Here is a 21,165-nt window from a genome sequence, read left to right on the forward strand (position 1 = left end):
CAACATTAAAACATTTCTTATCATGTATAGACGCACGCTTGCAATTACACAACACATATTTGTTTAGGTGACATATAATTAAGGGCTACATCCGCAAAGAAAAATTGGAAACTAAGACTAGTTACAATGGTTTCAACACCAAAATACATTCAACACCCACTTTTTCACTCCACATCATTTTCTCTTTCTTCCACCTAATCATTCAACACACATTCAACTTTTACCCTCTCCAATGGTTTTTCTATTCAACACCATACCCCACCACTTTCTCTATCCCACCACTTTCTATTTCATATTCTTATTTAAATTTTAATTTTTGTTTTTATGATTAAATAACATTATAATTATCGATTAAAATTAAATTAAAATAATACACTTAACAAATTTTATTTAAATATTTTTTTTATTTTCTTAATTTAAAATGCAATACATCACACAAATAACGTAATTAGTACGATACAAATTAACTTAAAATGCAATACAACACACAAATGTTGGGATTTTGCCATACCGTATGCTAACATTCGCATTGTTGTGGTACATTTTGCCATACCTCCTATTTTGATAATTGTTGAGATTTTGAGAATTGTTGGGATAATTAGAAGAATTGTTGGGATCCATTTCACTAAAAAAAGATTAAAACTTCAAAAGAAAGACTAATTAGAAAGATAATAATAGATTAAGATAGTGAAAAATTTGGTTTTTTTTCTGTGTCCAAATGAAATGAACCAAGTCTCTATTTGTAGAGAAAAAAAAATCACGAATTTTGGTAAAAAAAATAAAAAAATAAAAAATTAATTTGCAATGAGATAATTGAGTTCAAAGGATAAAAATCATAAAAATCCACCGGACCAATCAGCAGCAGCCACGTGGCTGCCTTTTATCCAAAGCAGCTTCTCTCTCCGCACTCCTGCATTCCGCACTCGCCATGTCCGTGCGTGTTGCGCACGCGCCAGTCCTGGCCAACGAAAAATCACCACGCGTCCCCCCATGTCAGGATTCAACTATGTTGAATGAATTCAACTTCTCCCTCCGCCAACAAGGATTCAACAGCCTCCCCACAATGGTTTCAACACCCATATTCACCTTCAACACCCACAATTCAACACCATTGTGGGTAGTCTAACATGAGAAACTAGTTAAGATAATATTTGACCTAATCGATAAAGTTAAAAAGTTATTATCAACACTAAAGATTCAACAACTATTTACATGGGATTAATGATGATAAGGTAAAAAATCGCCTATTTGATTGCCATTGTGATACACGAGACCATCAGTAGAAAGAAAGCACATGAGATGACAAATAACTATCTCTTAACAAATTAATAACCATAATCAAATAAGATTCAATAGCAACCATTAAAACCCTTTCTTTTCAAAAAATACTCTGATCCTGAGAAAATTGTACATATTCATCAACGACAATTGCACGTTCGCAGAAGATTCACCAGCGACAAATTTTCCACATGCACAATGGATTTGTTAGCGGAAATTATTAACGACAATCAAATCATATTCAATATCAACCTCTTGAAAGTCTTTCTTCCAAAAGCAATACTTCGGCCCTGAGAAAATATTGCCCATATTCATCAAAGACAATTGTTTGCGCAAAGATTCGTCATCGGCAATTAATATAACGACACTCAAATCTAATTCAATAGCAACCTTTTGAAAGCTTTTCTTCCCAAAGCAATACTTTGACCCTGAGAAAATGTTCATATTCATCAACGACCGTTACACGTCTGCAATAGGTTCACCAGCGACAAGTTCCCTACGTGCACAAAGATTCGTTAATGTCAATTAATAACGACAATCAAATAAATTCAATAGCAACATTTTAAAAGTCTTTCTTCCCAAAACAATATTTTGACTCCGAAAAACTTGCTCATATTCATCAAAGTCAATTGAACATCTACTGTAGATTTACCAACCACATTTTTTGCATGTGCACAACAGATTCGTCAACCGGGATTTTCGCTCATATTCGTCAGCAACAATTGCACGTATGCACCAGATTCACAAACGACAATTTTTCCACACGCACAATAGACTTCAACAAAAAATTTGCTCATATTCATCCGCGACAATTTTTGCACGTACACGTTAGATTCATTCCCATAACCATATTGATATTCAATAACAACTTTGCTTCTGTTCATCAACCACAATTTTTTGCACATACACAATAAATATATTACCCATTTGTCATATTGATATTCAAACACAAACTTATAATAAGTTAGGAATATCATATTTATATCTTGGTTATTGACATTCATCATATATGTTTCTACTAGTACCATTTTAAAATTTTGTAAGGCATATTCCATGCATAATTGTAGAAATTAATGTGATACTAACACTAGAATAAATTTTGTCGATGAGATATGATAAACACACTATTCATAAGTGAAAACCATGCCAAAATTAAAATCTACTACCAGTACCTATAGTAGTAGTAGTAGTAAATAACAAACACAAACGGTTGGAATTGGAATAAAATGAAGGCTCATAATTAAACACAAACACTATGCAAAATGTGGGCTCACAGTAATCCTAAATTCATAGTAGGCTTTCAATTACATGCATCCTTACCTAGTTATTACTAGCACTTTTTTGTTCTAGATCAATACAAAATTTCCTCCATTAGAAGTGCAACATCTTATAGCTTAACCAATCATATTTGACTTTGCATAATAAAGGTATGATTTACCAAAAGAGAAACGCATACGCATGGCAAACAATCTCAAACATGCTTTAGCACTTTTAACAATAAAAATTAGGACAAAGATGTTATACTAATCAATTTTAAATTATTAAAATTAAGAGAGATATAACGTAAATGAATTTTTTGCGGTCATTATTTAACTGCAGGTTAATCTCAGTCATCTATCTTTAAATTTAGATTACCAAAATTTAAATTTAAAGACTTACAATGTAGTGAATGCATGACTGCATGGTAATTTAAATGCATGAAATTCAGGTCCATATAACCATCACTATTTAAAACCGAGTGTTTATCCCTTAACTCTTCTGCTAGACCAACTCTCTTGATCCGCAATAGATAAAATTACATTTGTGATCTTTAAATTAATTTCATACAATAGCGCTTTAGTCATTTATTTTATTTCTTACGAAAGTTTAATCCTTTTTCATATTTTTTTATATAGATTTTAAAGTTTAAAATTTATATTATTTTTCTTTCTTTGTGCGATTTCAATCATAAATTTATGTTATATCCTAAAAAAATCATATATTTTTTTTGACTAAAAAAGAATCATATATTAAAAGGTTAAAAAATCATATATAAATATGAATGAAGGCAAAAAAAAGTAAAAAAAAATAAAAGACTAAACCATCTAAAATTAAATTAAGAAAGCATAATACTCCCTCCGTGACACTTTATAAGCAAAAATGGATTTTTTAGGTTCATTGTATATTTAATGCATCTGGTCCATATTGGATCAGATACATTAAATATACAATGAACCTAGAAAATGCATTTTTGTTTATAAAGTGTCACGAAGAGAGTATAATACTAATTTGCCTACATATAAAAAGAAGTTATAATAAATGAAAGAAAATAATAGTTTTACTAAATTAACTTCATTAACTACTAGTTGATTCTGATTATCTTATGATAAATACAAAATTAAAAAAAGAAAGCAAAGTAATTTAAATTAAAGTTAAGTTATTGATTAAATTAAAAAAGGTAGTGAAAGCATAAGCATAAGCTAAAATAAGCAGCAAATGCTACTTGGCATCACCCCCAAAAAGAAAGTAACGTTGGACCCACCTAACTTTGACCAAAAAAACGGGGTTTTGCTCCCTCTTCTTTCAGTCACGTCACTTTCCACGTTATAGCTTCATTTCATTTTTTGACTGCGTTTCTTCGGGCAGCGGTCATCACCGTTCGGTCACCCTCTCCCTCTCTCTCTCTATAATACTCTCTCTCTCTCTCTCTCTCTCTCTCTCTCTCTGCACGCACGCCTCCATCAAAAAAGATAAACCATTTACACTCTCACCACCTCAAACAGCAACAGAAAAAGAAAGCATTTCATTTCATTTCTCTGTGTATGTATAGAGTATAGTATAGTGTAGCTATTCAGAAACCTATAGCTATACTCAAACGGAGGAGGAGGAAGCATTTTTCATTTTTTTAATTATTTTTATTATATAATTATTATTATTTTAGTACTTTTCTTTGGGTATATGATTTGAGACAGTGGAAAAAATGCTGTGATACTTTTTGGGTTTTTTATTTTTAATAAAAAGTTTTAATTTTTATTCGGTTTATGTATCTGGGTCAGTTCAAAAAAGGTATTTTTTGACGAGATCGGGTTCTGGGTATAGTGTGGTGGGTTCAAATGTTGAAGATTTGAGGTGGTGTTTGCGCATGTGAGAGATTTGGGGGTTAGGGTTCTACTTAATTATTATTATTAAATGGAGAGAAAGTTCTGTGCTTTCGTTTTCATTTGGGGTTTTTTGTTGTTGTTGCTTCATCCACTATGGTTGGTTTCTGCTAACATGGAAGGTTTGTGTTCATTTTGTTGTTTGTTAGTTTTTTATTTTAATATGTTTGGTAAATGAGGTTGTTTTTCTTCCTTGATTCATGTTAACACATTATTTGTTGTACCTAATTATATGTTTTGTGTTTTGAAATAGGTGATGCTTTACATAATTTGAGGACAAATTTGCAAGATCCTAACAATGTTTTGCAGAGTTGGGATCCTACACTTGTTAATCCTTGTACATGGTTTCATGTAACCTGCAACAATGATAATAGTGTCATTAGAGTGTAAGCTTTTCGTCCCTTGATATATGCTGTTTGAACATTTTTTCATTTTTCATAGAAGATGAATATTCTAATGTTCCTTTTGTTTGATGTTAGTGATCTGGGAAATGCTGCTTTGTCTGGTACACTAGTTCCACAGCTTGGTCAACTCAAAAATTTGCAGTATCTGTATGTTCTTGTAACTTATCAATGCTCTTTTCCTTTTATAATTTAAATTTCTAAGGGTTTGGTTAATGAAGTGATGGCAAAAGGCTTATTTGAGATAATGAAGAGTTGAACACTCCTCTTTTGAACTACTAGTTGATGACGATTATCTTCAAAAGATCAGTCTCATCGTTTCAATGGAATCACACATGATTTCAATGTTATGGTTAACAACATATTTTTTGTTTAATCTTATGGCTATTTTATTTCAATGAAGTATATCCTTTTGTAACTGGATTACTATTGTATAGAAGACATGTCATGCTCTTGAAACTAATTCTAGAATTACCTAATGACTTCACTGAATGAATTTTCACTCAATTTTTTATATTTATAACAGGGAACTTTACAGCAATAACATCACTGGTCCTATTCCAAGTGACTTGGGGAATCTTACTAACTTGGTGAGCTTGGATCTGTACTTAAATCGGTTCACTGGCCCTATCCCGGCTTCATTGGGCAAGTTGTCAAAATTGCGATTCCTGTAAGTGTACCTATTGTTGATAGTTTGTTCTATACTTTTGCTTCGGACATGCTCTTTTTTTACCGCTAAATATTTTCTGTTATGTATGATTTCTGTTGGTGTGTTTGAGAAGGAAAAAAATATGCTATCAAGATAGATATTAATACTGTTTTCCTGGAATGTCTGTCTAAGGATAGCCGGCTGAATAACAACAGCTTGATGGGCCCTATTCCGATGTCACTGACTAATATTACAGCTCTCCAAGTTCTGTGAGTTCTTAATCTCAAATATGCACTTCATTTAATTTTTATTATTTGTATGCAATACTAACTAACATTTATCTCATTTTATTCATCAAATTCAGGGATTTGTCTAATAACCAGCTCTCAGGTGTGGTTCCCGATAATGGCTCCTTCTCGTTATTCACTCCGATCAGGTTCCAACTAAACTCTCTTCTATTCTTTCATTCATTGGTTCTGCTTATAAAATTTTTCTGAATCGGCATTGTTTCTGCTTGCAGTTTTGCAAACAACTTGAATCTATGTGGACCAGTCACTGGGCACCCTTGTCCAGGCTCTCCTCCATTTTCTCCGCCTCCCCCTTTTGTCCCCCCACCACCAATCTCTGCCCCAGGTAATCTTCTTTCCGCTGCAATTACTCCTTTTAATTGTTAATGCGAGTTCTTAGCCCAACTAATCTATTTTTTGTAATGGACACATATACCTATTTGCAGGAAGTGGCAGTGCAACTGGAGCAATAGCTGGAGGAGTTGCTGGCGGTGCTGCTCTATTATTTGCTGCACCTGCAATTGCATTTGCATGGTGGCGTCGAAGGAAACCACAAGAATTTTTCTTTGATGTTCCTGGTGAGCAGTCCTAGTTGAATGACTATTACATATGGTTGAACTCATTTACATGGATAGAATTTAATTTCGTTCAATACATTTGCAGCTGAAGAGGATCCCGAAGTTCATCTTGGGCAGCTTAAGAGATTCTCACTAAGAGAGTTGCAAGTTGCAACAGATACTTTCAGCAATAAGAACATTCTTGGAAGAGGAGGGTTTGGTAAGGTGTACAAAGGACGATTGGCAGACGGTTCACTGGTTGCCGTCAAAAGATTGAAAGAGGAGCGGACACCGGGTGGGGAGCTTCAGTTTCAGACCGAAGTTGAGATGATCAGCATGGCTGTTCATAGAAATCTCCTTCGTTTACGTGGTTTCTGTATGACTCCAACAGAAAGGTTGCTTGTTTATCCGTACATGGCTAATGGAAGTGTTGCCTCCTGTTTAAGAGGTAGATCTCTATTTATATATACTGTTTGTTTATATATGTGCTCGGCACAATCTTTCATTCAATATTAATTATTATTCTTGTGATTTTCTATTTGCATTATTCTAGAGCGTCCTCCACATCAGGAACCACTAGATTGGCCAACAAGGAAAAGAATAGCTTTAGGATCAGCAAGGGGTCTTTCATATTTGCATGATCATTGTGACCCAAAGATTATTCATCGTGACGTGAAAGCTGCTAACATATTGTTGGATGAAGAGTTTGAGGCTGTTGTTGGGGATTTTGGATTAGCAAAACTTATGGATTACAAGGACACTCATGTGACAACTGCTGTTCGGGGTACAATCGGGCATATAGCTCCCGAGTACCTATCTACCGGAAAATCTTCAGAGAAAACTGATGTTTTTGGTTATGGTATCATGCTTCTTGAGCTTATCACTGGACAAAGAGCTTTCGACCTTGCTCGGCTTGCCAATGATGATGATGTTATGCTGCTTGATTGGGTATGTTCAGTACAAATGCATATCCTTCTGATTTTCGTTTCTTATATAGTTTACCTTTTCCGTTGAATTTCATTTCATGCAACCCTTGAATATATGTTCATAGGTAAAAGGACTTCTGAAAGAGAAAAAGCTTGAAATGTTGGTTGATCCTGATCTTCAAACCAACTACATAGAAGCCGAGGTAGAACAGTTAATCCAGGTTGCACTACTCTGCACACAAGGTTCACCTATGGACCGGCCAAAGATGTCGGAAGTGGTAAGAATGCTTGAAGGCGACGGTTTGGCAGAAAGATGGGATGAGTGGCAAAAAGGGGAAGTTCTACGCCAGGAAGTTGAACTCGCCCCTCATCCTAATTCCGATTGGATTCTTGACTCTACTGAAAATCTACATGCAGTTGAATTATCTGGTCCAAGGTGACCTAGTCACAGTAGTAATGAAAAGAAAAATGAGTGCAATTATTTGTGACAATTTTTAACTAAAAAAGTTTTCTCACTTTTTTTTCTTTTCTTTTTTTTTTGGTTCCTTCAAGTACCATATCCTAATCAAAGCTCTTGTATGTCAACTGCATTATAATTATATTATATTCATTTACATTTGTGCATAGGAGTCACTTTGTCAAGTTGAAATTTGTTGTATCATTTGCTGTTGTTTGATGAAGTGATGTTTTTACTTAGATGAATCTTTTTGTACACCTTTGTTTCGTGCTTGTTCAATCTACAATCTATGCCATGTGTGCATCAGGGTGTTAACTTGTGATCGGTTGATATGGTGATAAGATTTTTACTACAAAAATTTGAAGCTGTAATGATAGATCTGTGATGCTCATACAGCTTGTGATTTTTCTCTTTGTTACCACTTACAATGTAACAAGCTCAAGTTGCAGTTTTGGCCACTTGTACCAATTTATCAGTGTTACTATAAGAGTGTAACATGTCAAAATTAATCTTTAGAGTTGGCAAACATTGAAAATATATAAAGAAAGGTATCACATGATTGCTATTATAAAGTGCAAAGACAAGTGGAATTTGAATTGAAGAACTAGAATCAAAATATAGTACTCATTGATAAGCTTTATTCAAAATGCATGATATAGCATAAGGTCAAACCTTAAATTTGTACTTGCATCAATGATATTCACCAAGCCAATACGTTAGTGCATGCATTTTTAAATGTACCATAAACTTCTTGTTTACCTCAATATTTTAAAAAAGTGTTCATCTTAAATTTACCACATGTTTATGTACACTTGCACATTTTCAAAAAAAAAGTGCATATAAGCTTATGAAGAAAAAAATAGAGATTATACTACATCAACAACAATTTTTGCATCCACGTTCAAAAAACAATTTTTGCATCTACACATTAGATTCATACCATTACGATATTGACATTCAATGACAATTTCTGCTTAGTATTCAACAATAATTTTTGCACATACCGCGTAAAAAAAAACAATTTTTGCACATACACATCAAATTCATTAGTCATTATCATATTCACATCGAAACACAAAATTTTGGAAGATATTCTATACACAACCGTAGAATTTATAAATTTATAGAGAGTAGAGAGTCTGAAATCAAACGATCAAATGTGGCCGAAAACAATTGGTTGTCACACATTCAAACAATGAATTTGATATTAGTTAGATCCTATAATGTGATATTACACTAGAAAAATTTAGTTGATTAGTTGATGATATATATATATTTTTTCTTTGAATACGATGATATATTTTTGGTTTATAATGAAGTTGATGATAAAATCCAGAATCTAACATATTACCTAAATATCTCATTACTAGACTAAATATAGCGGAGTATTTGATTTGATAAACACAATAATGAAGAAAACACGGTTTTTTCTAATTAACCCTCACATAAACTGAGGGTAGGTGTTCCATGCTGACATGACACCAATTAAATCCACTCATATGTGTCCAAGTCAAACATAATTTTTTACCAAAAATAATTTTGACTACTTTAATTTTCAAATAATTATATTTGAGGTTACTACTTTTCATTAATTATATTTTAGGTTACATATATTCTTACCATTTACTTAAAAAAACAATTTTCACAAGTGAAACAGCCACGACGACAAGTGAAGCAGCGGCGAAAGCGAAAAAATTTGATCTTACGGAGAAAGAAAAGATGAATCCGTAAGAAAAGATGAATAAAATTTGTGAAAAATGTTTTTTTAGTAAATGATAAGAATATGTGTAACCTAAAATGTAATTAATGAAAAGTAGTAACCTAAAATATAGTAATTATTTGAAAATTAAAGTATGTCAAAATTACTTTTTGGTAAAAAAATTATGTTTGACTTTGACACATATATGGTTGAATTTGATTGTTGTCATGTCAGCATAAGGCATATACCCTTAATTTATGCGAGGGTAGAGAAGTAATGGGAGGAAAACACCATATAGGATATAACACTGGGCCCACATTACTTACACCATATAATAAATCTCGACCGTCTGATTATTATAAACTCAATCCAATGGCAAATATTTACTGAGGCTCCGTGTTACTTTATAGACCGTTATTTAAAACTTAAAAACCTGAAAATTCAGTCAATAATCCAACGCTACCACACTGCCGCGCGCCGCCGGTTACCATTTTCAGGTTCGTTCTCTTCTTCCCTCTCGCCGCCGTACAATTCTTCCGCCATAACCCTATTTTCACTTTCCCCTTTCTTAAACAAACTCTCATGCTTAATTTTTTTGGCTATGTAGTGCTTTCACTTCCACATGATAATTGAATTCACTGTTGTTGGTTTTTTCTACTGCTTCATATTCTCATAGATTTTTCTTACTTTGTTTATCACACATCCACCACAGATTTAGAGAGTTGAAAAATTTGCCTTTATACTCAAAACCAATACAATGAGTGATCCAAATCCTCATGACAGTGGTGACGAAGACAACAACAACAATGATGTTTTCATTGATGAGTCTGATATCGTCCATGAAGTTGCCTCCGACGATGATGAAGTTCTTCCCGATGCAGATGCCAATGATGCTGATGGAGATGGAGATGGCAGTTCGGAACCTGATGGTATGAACTTTGGGCCCGTTTGGATTGACTTACTTGAATTTATCTACTTGCATAAGTTTTGTGAGACTGTTCCGGAGAACTTACAAGATAGCTCCCGAAACAGTCTCACAAAACTTATGAAAATAGCTCGTAGCATATATGAAAACAATTTATATTTGTTTTATCTTTTGCTATTAAAATAGTTTATGTGAGCTTATACATAAACGCTTGCTATAAGCTGCAAATAAATTGTTTATCCAAACATGTCCTTTATCTTAATATTTCTAAACAACAATTTCAATCCATTTTTTTTCGTGTTTCAGTTCTTGTGTATGATTTCTTTATGTCAATCAAATCTACTAACCTTTACTTTGTGCTGTGTGTTATACATTGATTAATGTTAGAATCGAGAAGTAAGGTTTTTCCGGTGTTATATTAATATTATTTTACATATTACAGATGATGATGCTGAGCACATATTCACTGGTCATACTGGTATGATTTCTACTGTTTATGTTTATGTTTCTTCTTGTGCTGCCCTGGTTCTTGGTTGAAATTTAATTTAGGGTTTTAGGTAGCCTGTCATTTCATCAAGGGTTTTATTAACTGATTTGATGATTATTTTCTGTTTTCCTTATCAATTTTTGAAGTCACAGAATCATACATGTGCAAAGTGTTAAAGGAGTTAATAATATATTTTTAATGCTTTCTATGATTCTTGTATAGGGGAATTATATTCAGTTGCCTGCAGCCCAACAGATACCGAACTGGTTGCAACAGGAGGTGGTGACGACAGAGGATTTCTCTGGAAGATCAATAATGGAGAGTGGGCTTCTGAGCTTAAAGGTGTATTTCTTTTCTTCTGATGAAAGACAAATATTAGTGGTTAGTTTGGTAAGGGGCGGAAGAAATATTAGTAGTAGACTTTGAACTCTGGATCTCCTATATAGAACTCCTTCGATGTTCCAACCCATATGATTGGGCATTTAAATGATGAATAGCTATTGATGGGTGGGTTTTTTTCTATTTAGTACAAGTGCGCCAATGAAATGATAATTGCTAAAGTCAATATTGTATTTCTTGCAATCTCCAAGTGAATTTGTTATTAATTTTGTGCAGGTCATGAAGAATCTGTATCTAGTTTAGGTTTTAGCCACGATGGAACGTTTCTGGCATCAGGAGGCCTTGATGGAACTATTAAAATATGGGATGCATCTGGAAATCTGAAGGGTGAACTTGAGGGTGCTGGAGGGGGCATTGAGGTAAGATTGTTAAATACTTTTTCTTGCCTTTTATGCTTGAAGTACCTTCTAAATTAGTTTCTGTTAAATCTTTCAGTGGCTCAGGTGGCATCCAAGAGGAAACATGCTCATGGCTGGTTTTGAAGAATCCCCCTCGGTTTGGATGTGGAATGTTAAAAATTTGTCCATCTTTATGTCATTTGATGGCCATGCTAGTAAAGTGACTTGTGGTGATTTTACTCCCGATGGTAGTAATCTATCTACATCTTGGCTCATTTAACTGTTATGATCTACATTATGCATTTTTACCTTTTAAATTTCCTTTCACTTGGTAACTCAGGGAGAATAATATGCACTGGTTCTGACGATGCAACCTTGAGAATATGGAACCCAAAAACTGGAGAAAGCATTCATGTTGTGCGAGGTAATGTAAACTTCGCTTTATAGTGTCTTTTCCATATATGAATCATAGGCTAGTTTAATTATATCAATACCCAAAACTACAAAATTAAGTTTATGAAGCTTTGAACACCAGCAACACCTCTCCTGTGTACAACAAAACTTGTAATCTTTCTCATTCATATTTGTGGTTTTATTATATGAAATAAAAAGTATCGCTCCTTGCTTCTACTAGAAAACAAATAAGTGACAAAAAGAGCAAGAAGTTATGATAAACTGTTTGAGAGGAAATGTGAGAAATCGAGTATTTCTGAAGAGTGAATAACAAAGACGTATCTCTGTGATAGCAGAGACTAAGAAGACATTCAACTGATATGTTATAACAGATAAAGAAAGGAATTAGTTACACCCCGTACAGCAGGTAATGATACAATACAGTAATCTTATAGTGTGCTAGTTCTCATCATACTAAGAATTTAAAGTGGGGCTGAAATGATGATGCTGGCTGAAGGAGGGTGCATGGATTCCTTAATAAACCGTAGAATTCTTTTGACAACCTTCCAATATAAAGTGAAAATCTGATCTATATCCTTGTGATGGTAGTGAACTGCATGCCCCAACAATTGATCTATATAAAGTACAGTCAGCTACATAGTCTACCCATACTTGGGAAAGTTTACAGTTTCCTTCCTACCATTGGAGTGGAACTCCCTGGGCCTCTATCATATGATCCTTTATTAGCCAATTTCAAATGTATTTATTTAGCTTTAGATCAAAAGAGTGAACCATCTTTCAAGTGTTTTACTTCAATTCCTAGGAAATTAGCTCAGCTAGCAGTTTGAGAAAAAGATGTGGATTAAGCTTGGTTATAATTTTCTGAATTAATGAAAGATGTACTGTGACGACACTGAGTGTGAAAAGAGAGTGATCACATTTGTTAGATTTGAAGCCTAGACCCAAGAGAGCATATGCGAGACTCTCAATCCCAGCCCCATTGATGTGTGTTTGAGAGGGCATACAATGCTTTATTGAGTTTGCTTACAACAATTATTTGCCAGTTTATTCGTAACCGGGTAGTTGTTGTACGTATACTTCATCTAGCTGCCCGTATTTAAATCCAGTTTCTGGATATGCTAATGATGAGTGAGCGCCAAAGTGAGGAGATATGCTAATGGTGGCCGACTTTATATATAATAGGGGAAAAGATTTATGAATAATCGGAACCTGGTTGTTATGGGAAACCATTTCCCCACAAGTTGAGCCTTATACTTGTTAAGTGTACTATTTGGATTATCCTTTTCCTTAAACACCCATTATGATGGCACTGCAGATTAGGGCACCCCATTATGAGGTAGTGAACATGTATTACAGCAGTGTAATTTGTCCATACCTTAAAAAATGAGGTTGATTGTTGTTTAGACAAGGCACATTGTCTGCCATATAACCTTTCTACTAAGGTTTATGTTAAACTTTTTGAATTGGTTACAAATAAGGCACATTGCATCCACCCATGAAACCCTCTTGTTGCTACCTGTACTCACTCACTTCTGTAGATGCCTGGATCTATCATCCAATACAGAAATCTGCCACTCTCATGGTCTTACAACAAAAATCTCAGAGCTCTTCAAACTATTTGGGGGGTGGGCAGGGAGTGCTTTTTATGTTCAGACCTGTCCTGGATCATTATGTCATAACTTGTAACCGCATACAGAAAAAAGCATAGAAACAAGTCACATTCTTCTTGCTTATGCAAAGTTATTTAACCAATTTTGGGTTCATGAACTTCATGTCTTTTAAGCTCCCACTTTCTTTATCAATATTAAGCAGGGCCAACATTAACAAAGTAAAATTTGATAAATATCATGGCACACTCACAATAGCTTCTTAAACAATACATGTCAAATCAAATTACAACATGGCCGATTTTATATAGGCTCAAAGCAATGATTACAAAAATTAATATAGGAAATATTATCCTTGTTTATATGATACGATATGCCCTTGTATCTATTGTAAAGGATATAACAGAGAGAGACATATGGAGAAATTGTGTGTTTGAACTACACAGCTAAGTCAATTTTATGGCTCAGCAATAATTTCAAAAATAAATGTAGGAGATATTAACCCTATTTACATGATATGATATATGCCTATACATTAAATACAGAGAATAGCATATATATTCAACACTTTCATTTGCATATTTTTGTTAACCTTTACTTTTCTAGGTCATCCATACCACACCGAGGGAATAACATGTTTAGCAATAAATCCGGCTTCAACTATTGCTCTTACTGGTTCCCAGGATGGATCTGTTCATATTGTGAATATCACTACAGGAAGAGTATGTATTTTCATTGCATTTGATATTTAATGTGCTTCATTGCATTTGATATTTAATGTGCTATTTTATATAATCAACTAGTATTTTTTTGTGCATGTCTTTGGGGTATGATGTCTCACTATTTTGAGAATCCTTTTGTGTGTGTCTAGAGTTATGTTTCTAAATTTTGGTTCACAAGACTCTTGAGAGTCCCACATTATATGAGATATTGCCTAAAAAATATGTTTATAAGTGAGAGACATCCCTCACCTTACAACTTGATTTTGTAAGGATGAGATAGACCCAAATCCAAAACCTGAAGATGGTATCCAGGTCTAGCGAAGATCCATTGGGCCATTCACTATCAGCTATAAGACAACTTGAGTCCTACTCCAAATGTTCAATCCTGACTGTGAAGGGGTGTGTTGAGAGTCCCACACGGGTTGAGATATGGCTTGAAATGTGTTAACGTAAAGCATCCTTCAACCTTACAAGCTAATTTGGACGGTTAGTTATACCCAACCCAAATTCTAAAAAATGACATAGTTTTACCTTTAATAGTTTTGAAAGGTTAAAGACGGGCGGATCTCCATTGGGGAATAGAGGTGCCATGGTACCCCTCAGTTATCATGTATATATACACCATATTAGGCATATTATATTAGAGCACATGTGTTGCATCTGTCACAGTGGAAAATGGAAGTTTTTTAACATCAATTAGTTGCGAGTTCAAGTCCGTGTGATGCCTTTTTCTGTATTTTTATTCATAAAAAGGGACTTTCTAGGATAATGTTCATTTTTATCTCACCCAAAAATATAATAATAATTATTACTGTTCTTTTATAACGTTGCCTATGTAGTACTGGAGCAAGACTGCACGAGCCCCCTAACTAAGGCTCCAAACTTTCATCACCTATCCCTGTACTAATTGTTCCATTTGTCTCTGCATACTGCAACTTTATTTATTTGTAAGGGGTTTGAGCATATAAATTTAGCTTTTGGCCTGGTTTCTAAGAAATGCTGTATCCTGTTGACAGGTTGTTAGTACCCTGCCTTCTCATTCAAGTTCCATCGAGTGTGTTGGGTTCGCACCAAGCCCACCAAACGCACCAAGGTATGTTTTAAGATTAGCAAACTGTTCATAACCTGTGTGTATGTGCATTTCGTGCACATTTTCATGTCCATGTATGCTTGTCGGATCATGCATGTGTATGGTGGAAGTTTTATTTATTCAAAGATTATAGAATTACTATCATAAGCAGAAATAGTCTTGTCAATGACAAGCAACATAAAATCAGCGTTTGTTAATGTTTGAAATAAAATAAGGTCCGTTAATAAATATGAAACTCAATCTAGTATCATGATTCACGACTCATTAATCACAATATATTATTGAACCTACTTAATATAACCGTCAATGACTCCAGTTACGGGATAACACAAATATGAAAAGGACCTAAACCTTAAATATGAATAGTTTGCATATGTGAAAATTGTGGGCATGTTTTCATAATGCTTTGCATTTCATTCATCTACACTATTTCAACATTTCAATAACTGCATTTTTGTTTTAATCTAATGATGATTTGGACCTTGTACTCCTAATTTAATATGAGCCATCAATAATTTTGTTCCTTAAAACTGTATGACAGTGGTTCCCGGGCAGCAATTGGAGGCTTGGATAAAATGATCATCTGGGATGTGGAGCACTCCTTAGTCCGAAGCACTTGTGAGCACGAGGTATGTTGGAATCTTGCTATGTGCAAGTAACATACTTATGCATTAAAAACTGAAACTTATGCATCAAAAACTGAATGAACTCTGTCTGCAATTATACTTTTATTTGGAATTGTGAGTTTTTTCTTTTTATGTCTGATGAATGAAAATTTTCTTTTGTGGGCAGTATGGAGTGACATGCTTAATATGGCTTGGAACATCATATGTGGCTACTGGTTCTAATGACGGATTAGTTAGAATATGGGACAGTCGATCTGGTGAATGTGTCAGAACTTTCAGAGGGCACTCTGAAAACATTCAATCTCTTTCTTTGTCTGCTAATGGCGAGTACCTTGTCTCGGCTTCTATGGATCATACAGCTCGTGTTTTTGATGTTAAAGGATTTCGTTAAGCAAAGCCATTTGTTTGATTTCATATGATATGGGGTTGTCGATCATCGAGGTGGAGTCCCTTTCTAGGCACACCTCCATATATATGTCGTTGAGGACAGTGGCTGTTACTCTATAGAAGCCATGCTGTTCTTGTATGTTATGTTGTGGTAGAGTAAAAAACTGTTGCGGAAAGTTTTGAATTTTGATGGACCTAGACATTCTGAAACAGAAATTTGGATTTGTTTAAGGTTATTTTTCCTTTTTAATATTAATTTTGATGTTCGCACAAACACATTAGTGTTTTATGGAGAAGACGTGGTTTGTGCATATTTATTTATTTATTTGTTCAAATGAGTAATCCATATTTGAATTGAACATAATCACAATGGATTAAAGAAAATTGTTCTTTAGATCCTTTAACATGCTTTCAGACCCTCCAAAATTTCCATTTTACCTTCTCAACCATTCGAAAAATATCTTCCAATAAGTAGTTTTTGGAAGATATCTTTCAAATAATAAAGTTAAATGAGTGAGCTTCCAAAAAAGTTGAGATGTTGAGGATAGTAACAATTTGAGCGAATGCACCACTTTAATAGTATTATTAGCACTCCCTTAAACTTCTCTTTTGAATGGTTTTAGGGATAGTCCGAGTGCAACTTTTCTTGCATAATAATACCCTATACTCCTTGTCCTAAGGATTGTTTGGCGACGGGACAAAGGTTGAACAAATGCCATGTTCCATGTCCTAGTAGCTGTGGGTTGTGTGGAGATCCGGTGAAAAATAGTTGTCATATTTTTTTCCAATGCAAGACCAGTGTTCAGTCATGGCAGCAGGCTGGTTTATGGGCTGTTATTTGCGATAGACTGCAGCTTTTTGGGTGCAGCAGCAGCCTTAATATTGGATGTATTCTGGCGGGGAATCTGAAGCAGTTGTTACTTGCTTTATGATGTTGCTACGGGGACTGTGGCACAACCGAAACGATTGGATTTGGAACCAGCACCAGGTTACCTCGCACAGTCGCACCAGATCAGTACGGCTGTGCAGATGAAGTGGCTGGAATGGTTGACAGTGCAGCTCAGCCGCGACAGAAATAGCACCGCATAGGACAGAAGAAACAGTACAAGAAGGGAGACTCATTTGTCATGATATTATCTTAATAATATATATTGCAGACCCACATCATTGATTGAAGAAGATGAGAATAATTAGATGTAAATGAAAACCTAGTTTATTTATTTATAGTAATACTAAAGATTACTGAACATGCAGAGAAATTGTAGTTGAAAAAAGAAACATGCAGAAAATAGTGATTCTACACTACACTACACCAAACCAGAGGCAAGTTAGTTCCAACAACATAAGCTATATTATGCATGACATTACATGATTGAATGAGTACTAGTTGTTTAGTAACTGCTTTTTTCTGAATTTTTTCTGAGCCCTTCTCTTCTTCTTCTTCTTCAATATAATGCGAGCCTTGTCAAGAGCAGCTTGTTCCTTTCGAAGCTTTTGGATCTGTTTCCAAAGGACATTTTCAATGGGCTTGTGCACTTTCTTCCTATGCTCCTTCCTCTCCTCCTGTAGGTAGGATTGGAGATCGATAATAAAGAATTCAAATATATAATTGTGAAACATTTATAATAAAGAAAACGAAAAGATAGAAGAAACGAAAAAGAAGAACACAGAAAATACCTTCGATTGAAAACGCAGCGTGTATGTATGTATGTAAACTCTAGATTTATATATAAACAAGCAAATTGGGCTGGTCTGGGCTGGCTACCCGCGGCCCAATCAAGGAATTTTTCTCTTCAAACCCCCCATCATCACTGATACAACAACTATTAGAAGGGAGATCGACCCAAATTACCTATATATCTTTGCTATATTGAATGCGGAAGAGGAAACTATTATTATTTATACTTTAACATATCAATATGACAACAAGTTCGAATCTAAAATATCACAATTGTGTCGGTTTCGGTGGTGCTTACTACTTTATAAAAAAAAGAAAAATCAATGTTCTTTATATAAGAAAAATGACAATAAAATTCTATGTCCTATGTCCTATGTAGTGGCATTCAATAAGCCGATAAATTTCAAATCACTTAAAGAGAATTAATATCTTCAAAAAGTATAATCATTCTACTTGGGTTCTTAAAATTATATATACCTTTATTATTGTCATAAAAAAAAAAGTGTAGTTAATATTTTAGATTTCATAAAAAAATAATTGTGTATTCTCAAAAATATTCTTCACAAGAATTTGTTTTATGACAATAAAAGAATCATTCAAAAATAAAATTTATATTATTTTGAGGTATTTTAGAATGACATAATTACCTATAATGAAGTAAAATAAATCTTTCTTTGACTAATGAAAGTAGTTTTTTTTTTTACAATGACTAATGAAAGTAGTTAATCTTGTATGCATGTTTACATTTTTTTTTGTACAAAATTTTGTTTATATTTTAATATTTTATATTGCTACTTTATTTAATTCGTTGCTTATATTCAATATCAGATAAAATATTTACTTATTTAGTTTTTTCTGACAGGTACTTATTTAGTTAATTATTAGTTGTAGATGAGGATTGAACCCTCCAAGTAACAAAAACTACTTTAACTTAACCGTGGACATTCTTCTTTTACTCTTTCTTGCATTCGTCTTAATGTGTTAATTTTAATCTAGTTCAACTTTATATTGTTTTATTTCTTGTCAATTAGCATTTAGCATGCTAATTCAATATATATATGAGGAGTGCTAGCAATACACTTTTAACAAACACATTCTAACACACTCTCTTCTATTGGTTAAAATTTATATGAGTCCCATAAAAATTATATGGGTCCACATTTTTTTATGGGACTCATGTGAATTTCAACCAATAAAAAAGAATGTGTTGGAGTGTGTTTGTTAAAGAGTGTGTTGCTAGCATTATTCCAATATATATAGTTTCTAGATTACCATAAACAGATTGAAAGTGACAAAACCATAGACAATAAGCCGTAGATAGAGTCGCATTCGCATGGCTAATTAAAGTTTAAATACGTGCTTGACATCACAAATGGCGGGCAATGTGCTTTGAAGTTGGCAAATGGCAAATTATGTGATTAAAATATTACCAACTAGCAAGATCCAAGTTGCATATTCTCAAACCCAATACAACAAATAAAAACAAGTTGCAACTTTTAAATTTCCCACTTGCACATGTGATAAGTAATTTGACATTTAACTACACCACTTCAATTGTGTTTGGAGATTTTGTCAATATTAATATTATTCTTACGGTAGGCACCAGATTATTTATTCATTCGTGAGGACATCAAAGTATGCAAATTTCGTTAGGAATTATAGTATATTTTTTTGTGTCAAGGACATAGGGATGACAATGGGTAAGGTATGGATAGGGTACTATAGTACTCATCCCCATACCCACGGATTGAAAAAAATACTCGTACCCATTCTCATACCCGCGTGGGTAACAACTTTTGCTCTCATCCTCATACCTTATGGATACCTAGGTACCCATGCCCGTACCCGTTACCCGCATTTTTACTAAAAATAAATTGATCAATTATAAAATATCATATAATTTTAATAGAATTAAAAAAATTTCAAAGATTTTAATATTGACTAATGAAAATTATAAACAAAATTATTACTAACCTTATGTTAAAGTTCATATTTATGTTAAATATTCACATTATTTTTATATTATGTTATAAATAAATATTTTTATTAAAAATATGTAATAGTTTAGTAGAGTTGTATTATTTTAAATTGATTTACATATATTATAATATAATAATATAAATAAAATAAATATATATATATATATATATATATATATATATATATATATATATATATATATATATATATATATATATATATATATATATATATATATTATGCGGGTATGGGGCGGGGTGGGTACTAAGGTACCCGTACCCGCACCCATACCCGTTAATTTTTGCGGGTACCCTCTGGGTATGAGTCAAATTGTCATCCCTACAATGACCTCTTATTTTGTCCCCATGAATTTAATTTAGTTGGTAGAAACATTATATTTTGTATGTAATAGTTAGAATTTGAATTGTAGATATTTCACTTATTCACTTTAAAAATAGACTAGACTACTTAACAATAAAAAAAACTGATTTTTTTCTTTCTATTCTTGAGATCTTCGACTCCATTGTTTGCTGAAAATTATTTTCTAACTAGTATTTGTTTTCTTGAGTCGAGACTAGTATTGGTTTTCTTATATCTTAACATATGTACTTTATTTACATTTTCTTTTGACAATGAATTTTTTGTTTACTTTTTAAAAAAAGTTTCGGGTAGATTAACAAACTATAATGTATAACTTAAATTCACAAATTATATTATATTGTATACAAAAGATGAAGTTGTGATAAATACAAAGTCGTTCATAAAAAAAGTTAAATGGTATATTTTTAAAAATAATAATTTATATATGTTTGTTGATTGACTTAAAAGTGTTATTAATAATAAATTCAGAAATAACACTTACATCGATATCCTTATTTTTTATGTGTTATATAACTTAAATTCATAAATTATATTGTATACAAAAAATATAGTTGTGATTAATACAAAGTGGATCATAAAAAAAATATTTTAAATAATATTTTGCATGTGTAAGGTGCGCTATGTATTAAACGCCTTCAAATTAAAATTAAATGCAAGATCAATATAAAATTAAATGTCTTCGAATAATTTTAAAATAATTAAATGTTTATCCTATAATTTTAAAATATTGCAAGATCAAT

At 33.2% G+C, this 21,165-nt stretch overlaps 2 protein-coding genes across 2 annotated transcripts; both read left to right on the forward strand.

The window, feature by feature from the left end:
- Window positions 1–3,846: 3,846 nt before the first annotated feature.
- LOC123881464 (somatic embryogenesis receptor kinase 2) lies at window positions 3,847–7,861 on the forward strand. Its single transcript, XM_045930165.1, has 11 exons — window positions 3,847–4,537; window positions 4,669–4,801; window positions 4,895–4,966; window positions 5,343–5,486; window positions 5,663–5,734; window positions 5,830–5,901; window positions 5,986–6,098; window positions 6,199–6,330; window positions 6,416–6,757; window positions 6,863–7,257; window positions 7,361–7,861. The coding sequence occupies exons 1-11, from the start codon at window positions 4,447–4,449 to the stop codon at window positions 7,673–7,675; spliced, it is 1,881 nt and encodes a 626-aa protein (XP_045786121.1). The 5' UTR covers window positions 3,847–4,446; the 3' UTR covers window positions 7,676–7,861.
- Window positions 7,862–9,779: 1,918 nt separating this feature from the next.
- LOC123898710 (angio-associated migratory cell protein) lies at window positions 9,780–16,675 on the forward strand. The gene is made up of 11 exons (XM_045949728.1): window positions 9,780–9,888; window positions 10,104–10,320; window positions 10,759–10,794; window positions 11,026–11,145; window positions 11,419–11,561; window positions 11,638–11,788; window positions 11,881–11,964; window positions 14,168–14,283; window positions 15,300–15,376; window positions 15,915–16,002; window positions 16,166–16,675. The coding sequence occupies exons 2-11, from the start codon at window positions 10,149–10,151 to the stop codon at window positions 16,388–16,390; spliced, it is 1,212 nt and encodes a 403-aa protein (XP_045805684.1). The 5' UTR covers window positions 9,780–9,888; window positions 10,104–10,148; the 3' UTR covers window positions 16,391–16,675.
- The last annotated feature ends 4,490 nt before the right edge of the window (window positions 16,676–21,165 follow it).

Source organism: Trifolium pratense, linkage group LG1 (genome assembly GCF_020283565.1).
Source record: "Trifolium pratense cultivar HEN17-A07 linkage group LG1, ARS_RC_1.1, whole genome shotgun sequence".
In the NCBI taxonomy this organism is placed as follows: Eukaryota; Viridiplantae; Streptophyta; class Magnoliopsida; order Fabales; family Fabaceae; genus Trifolium; species Trifolium pratense.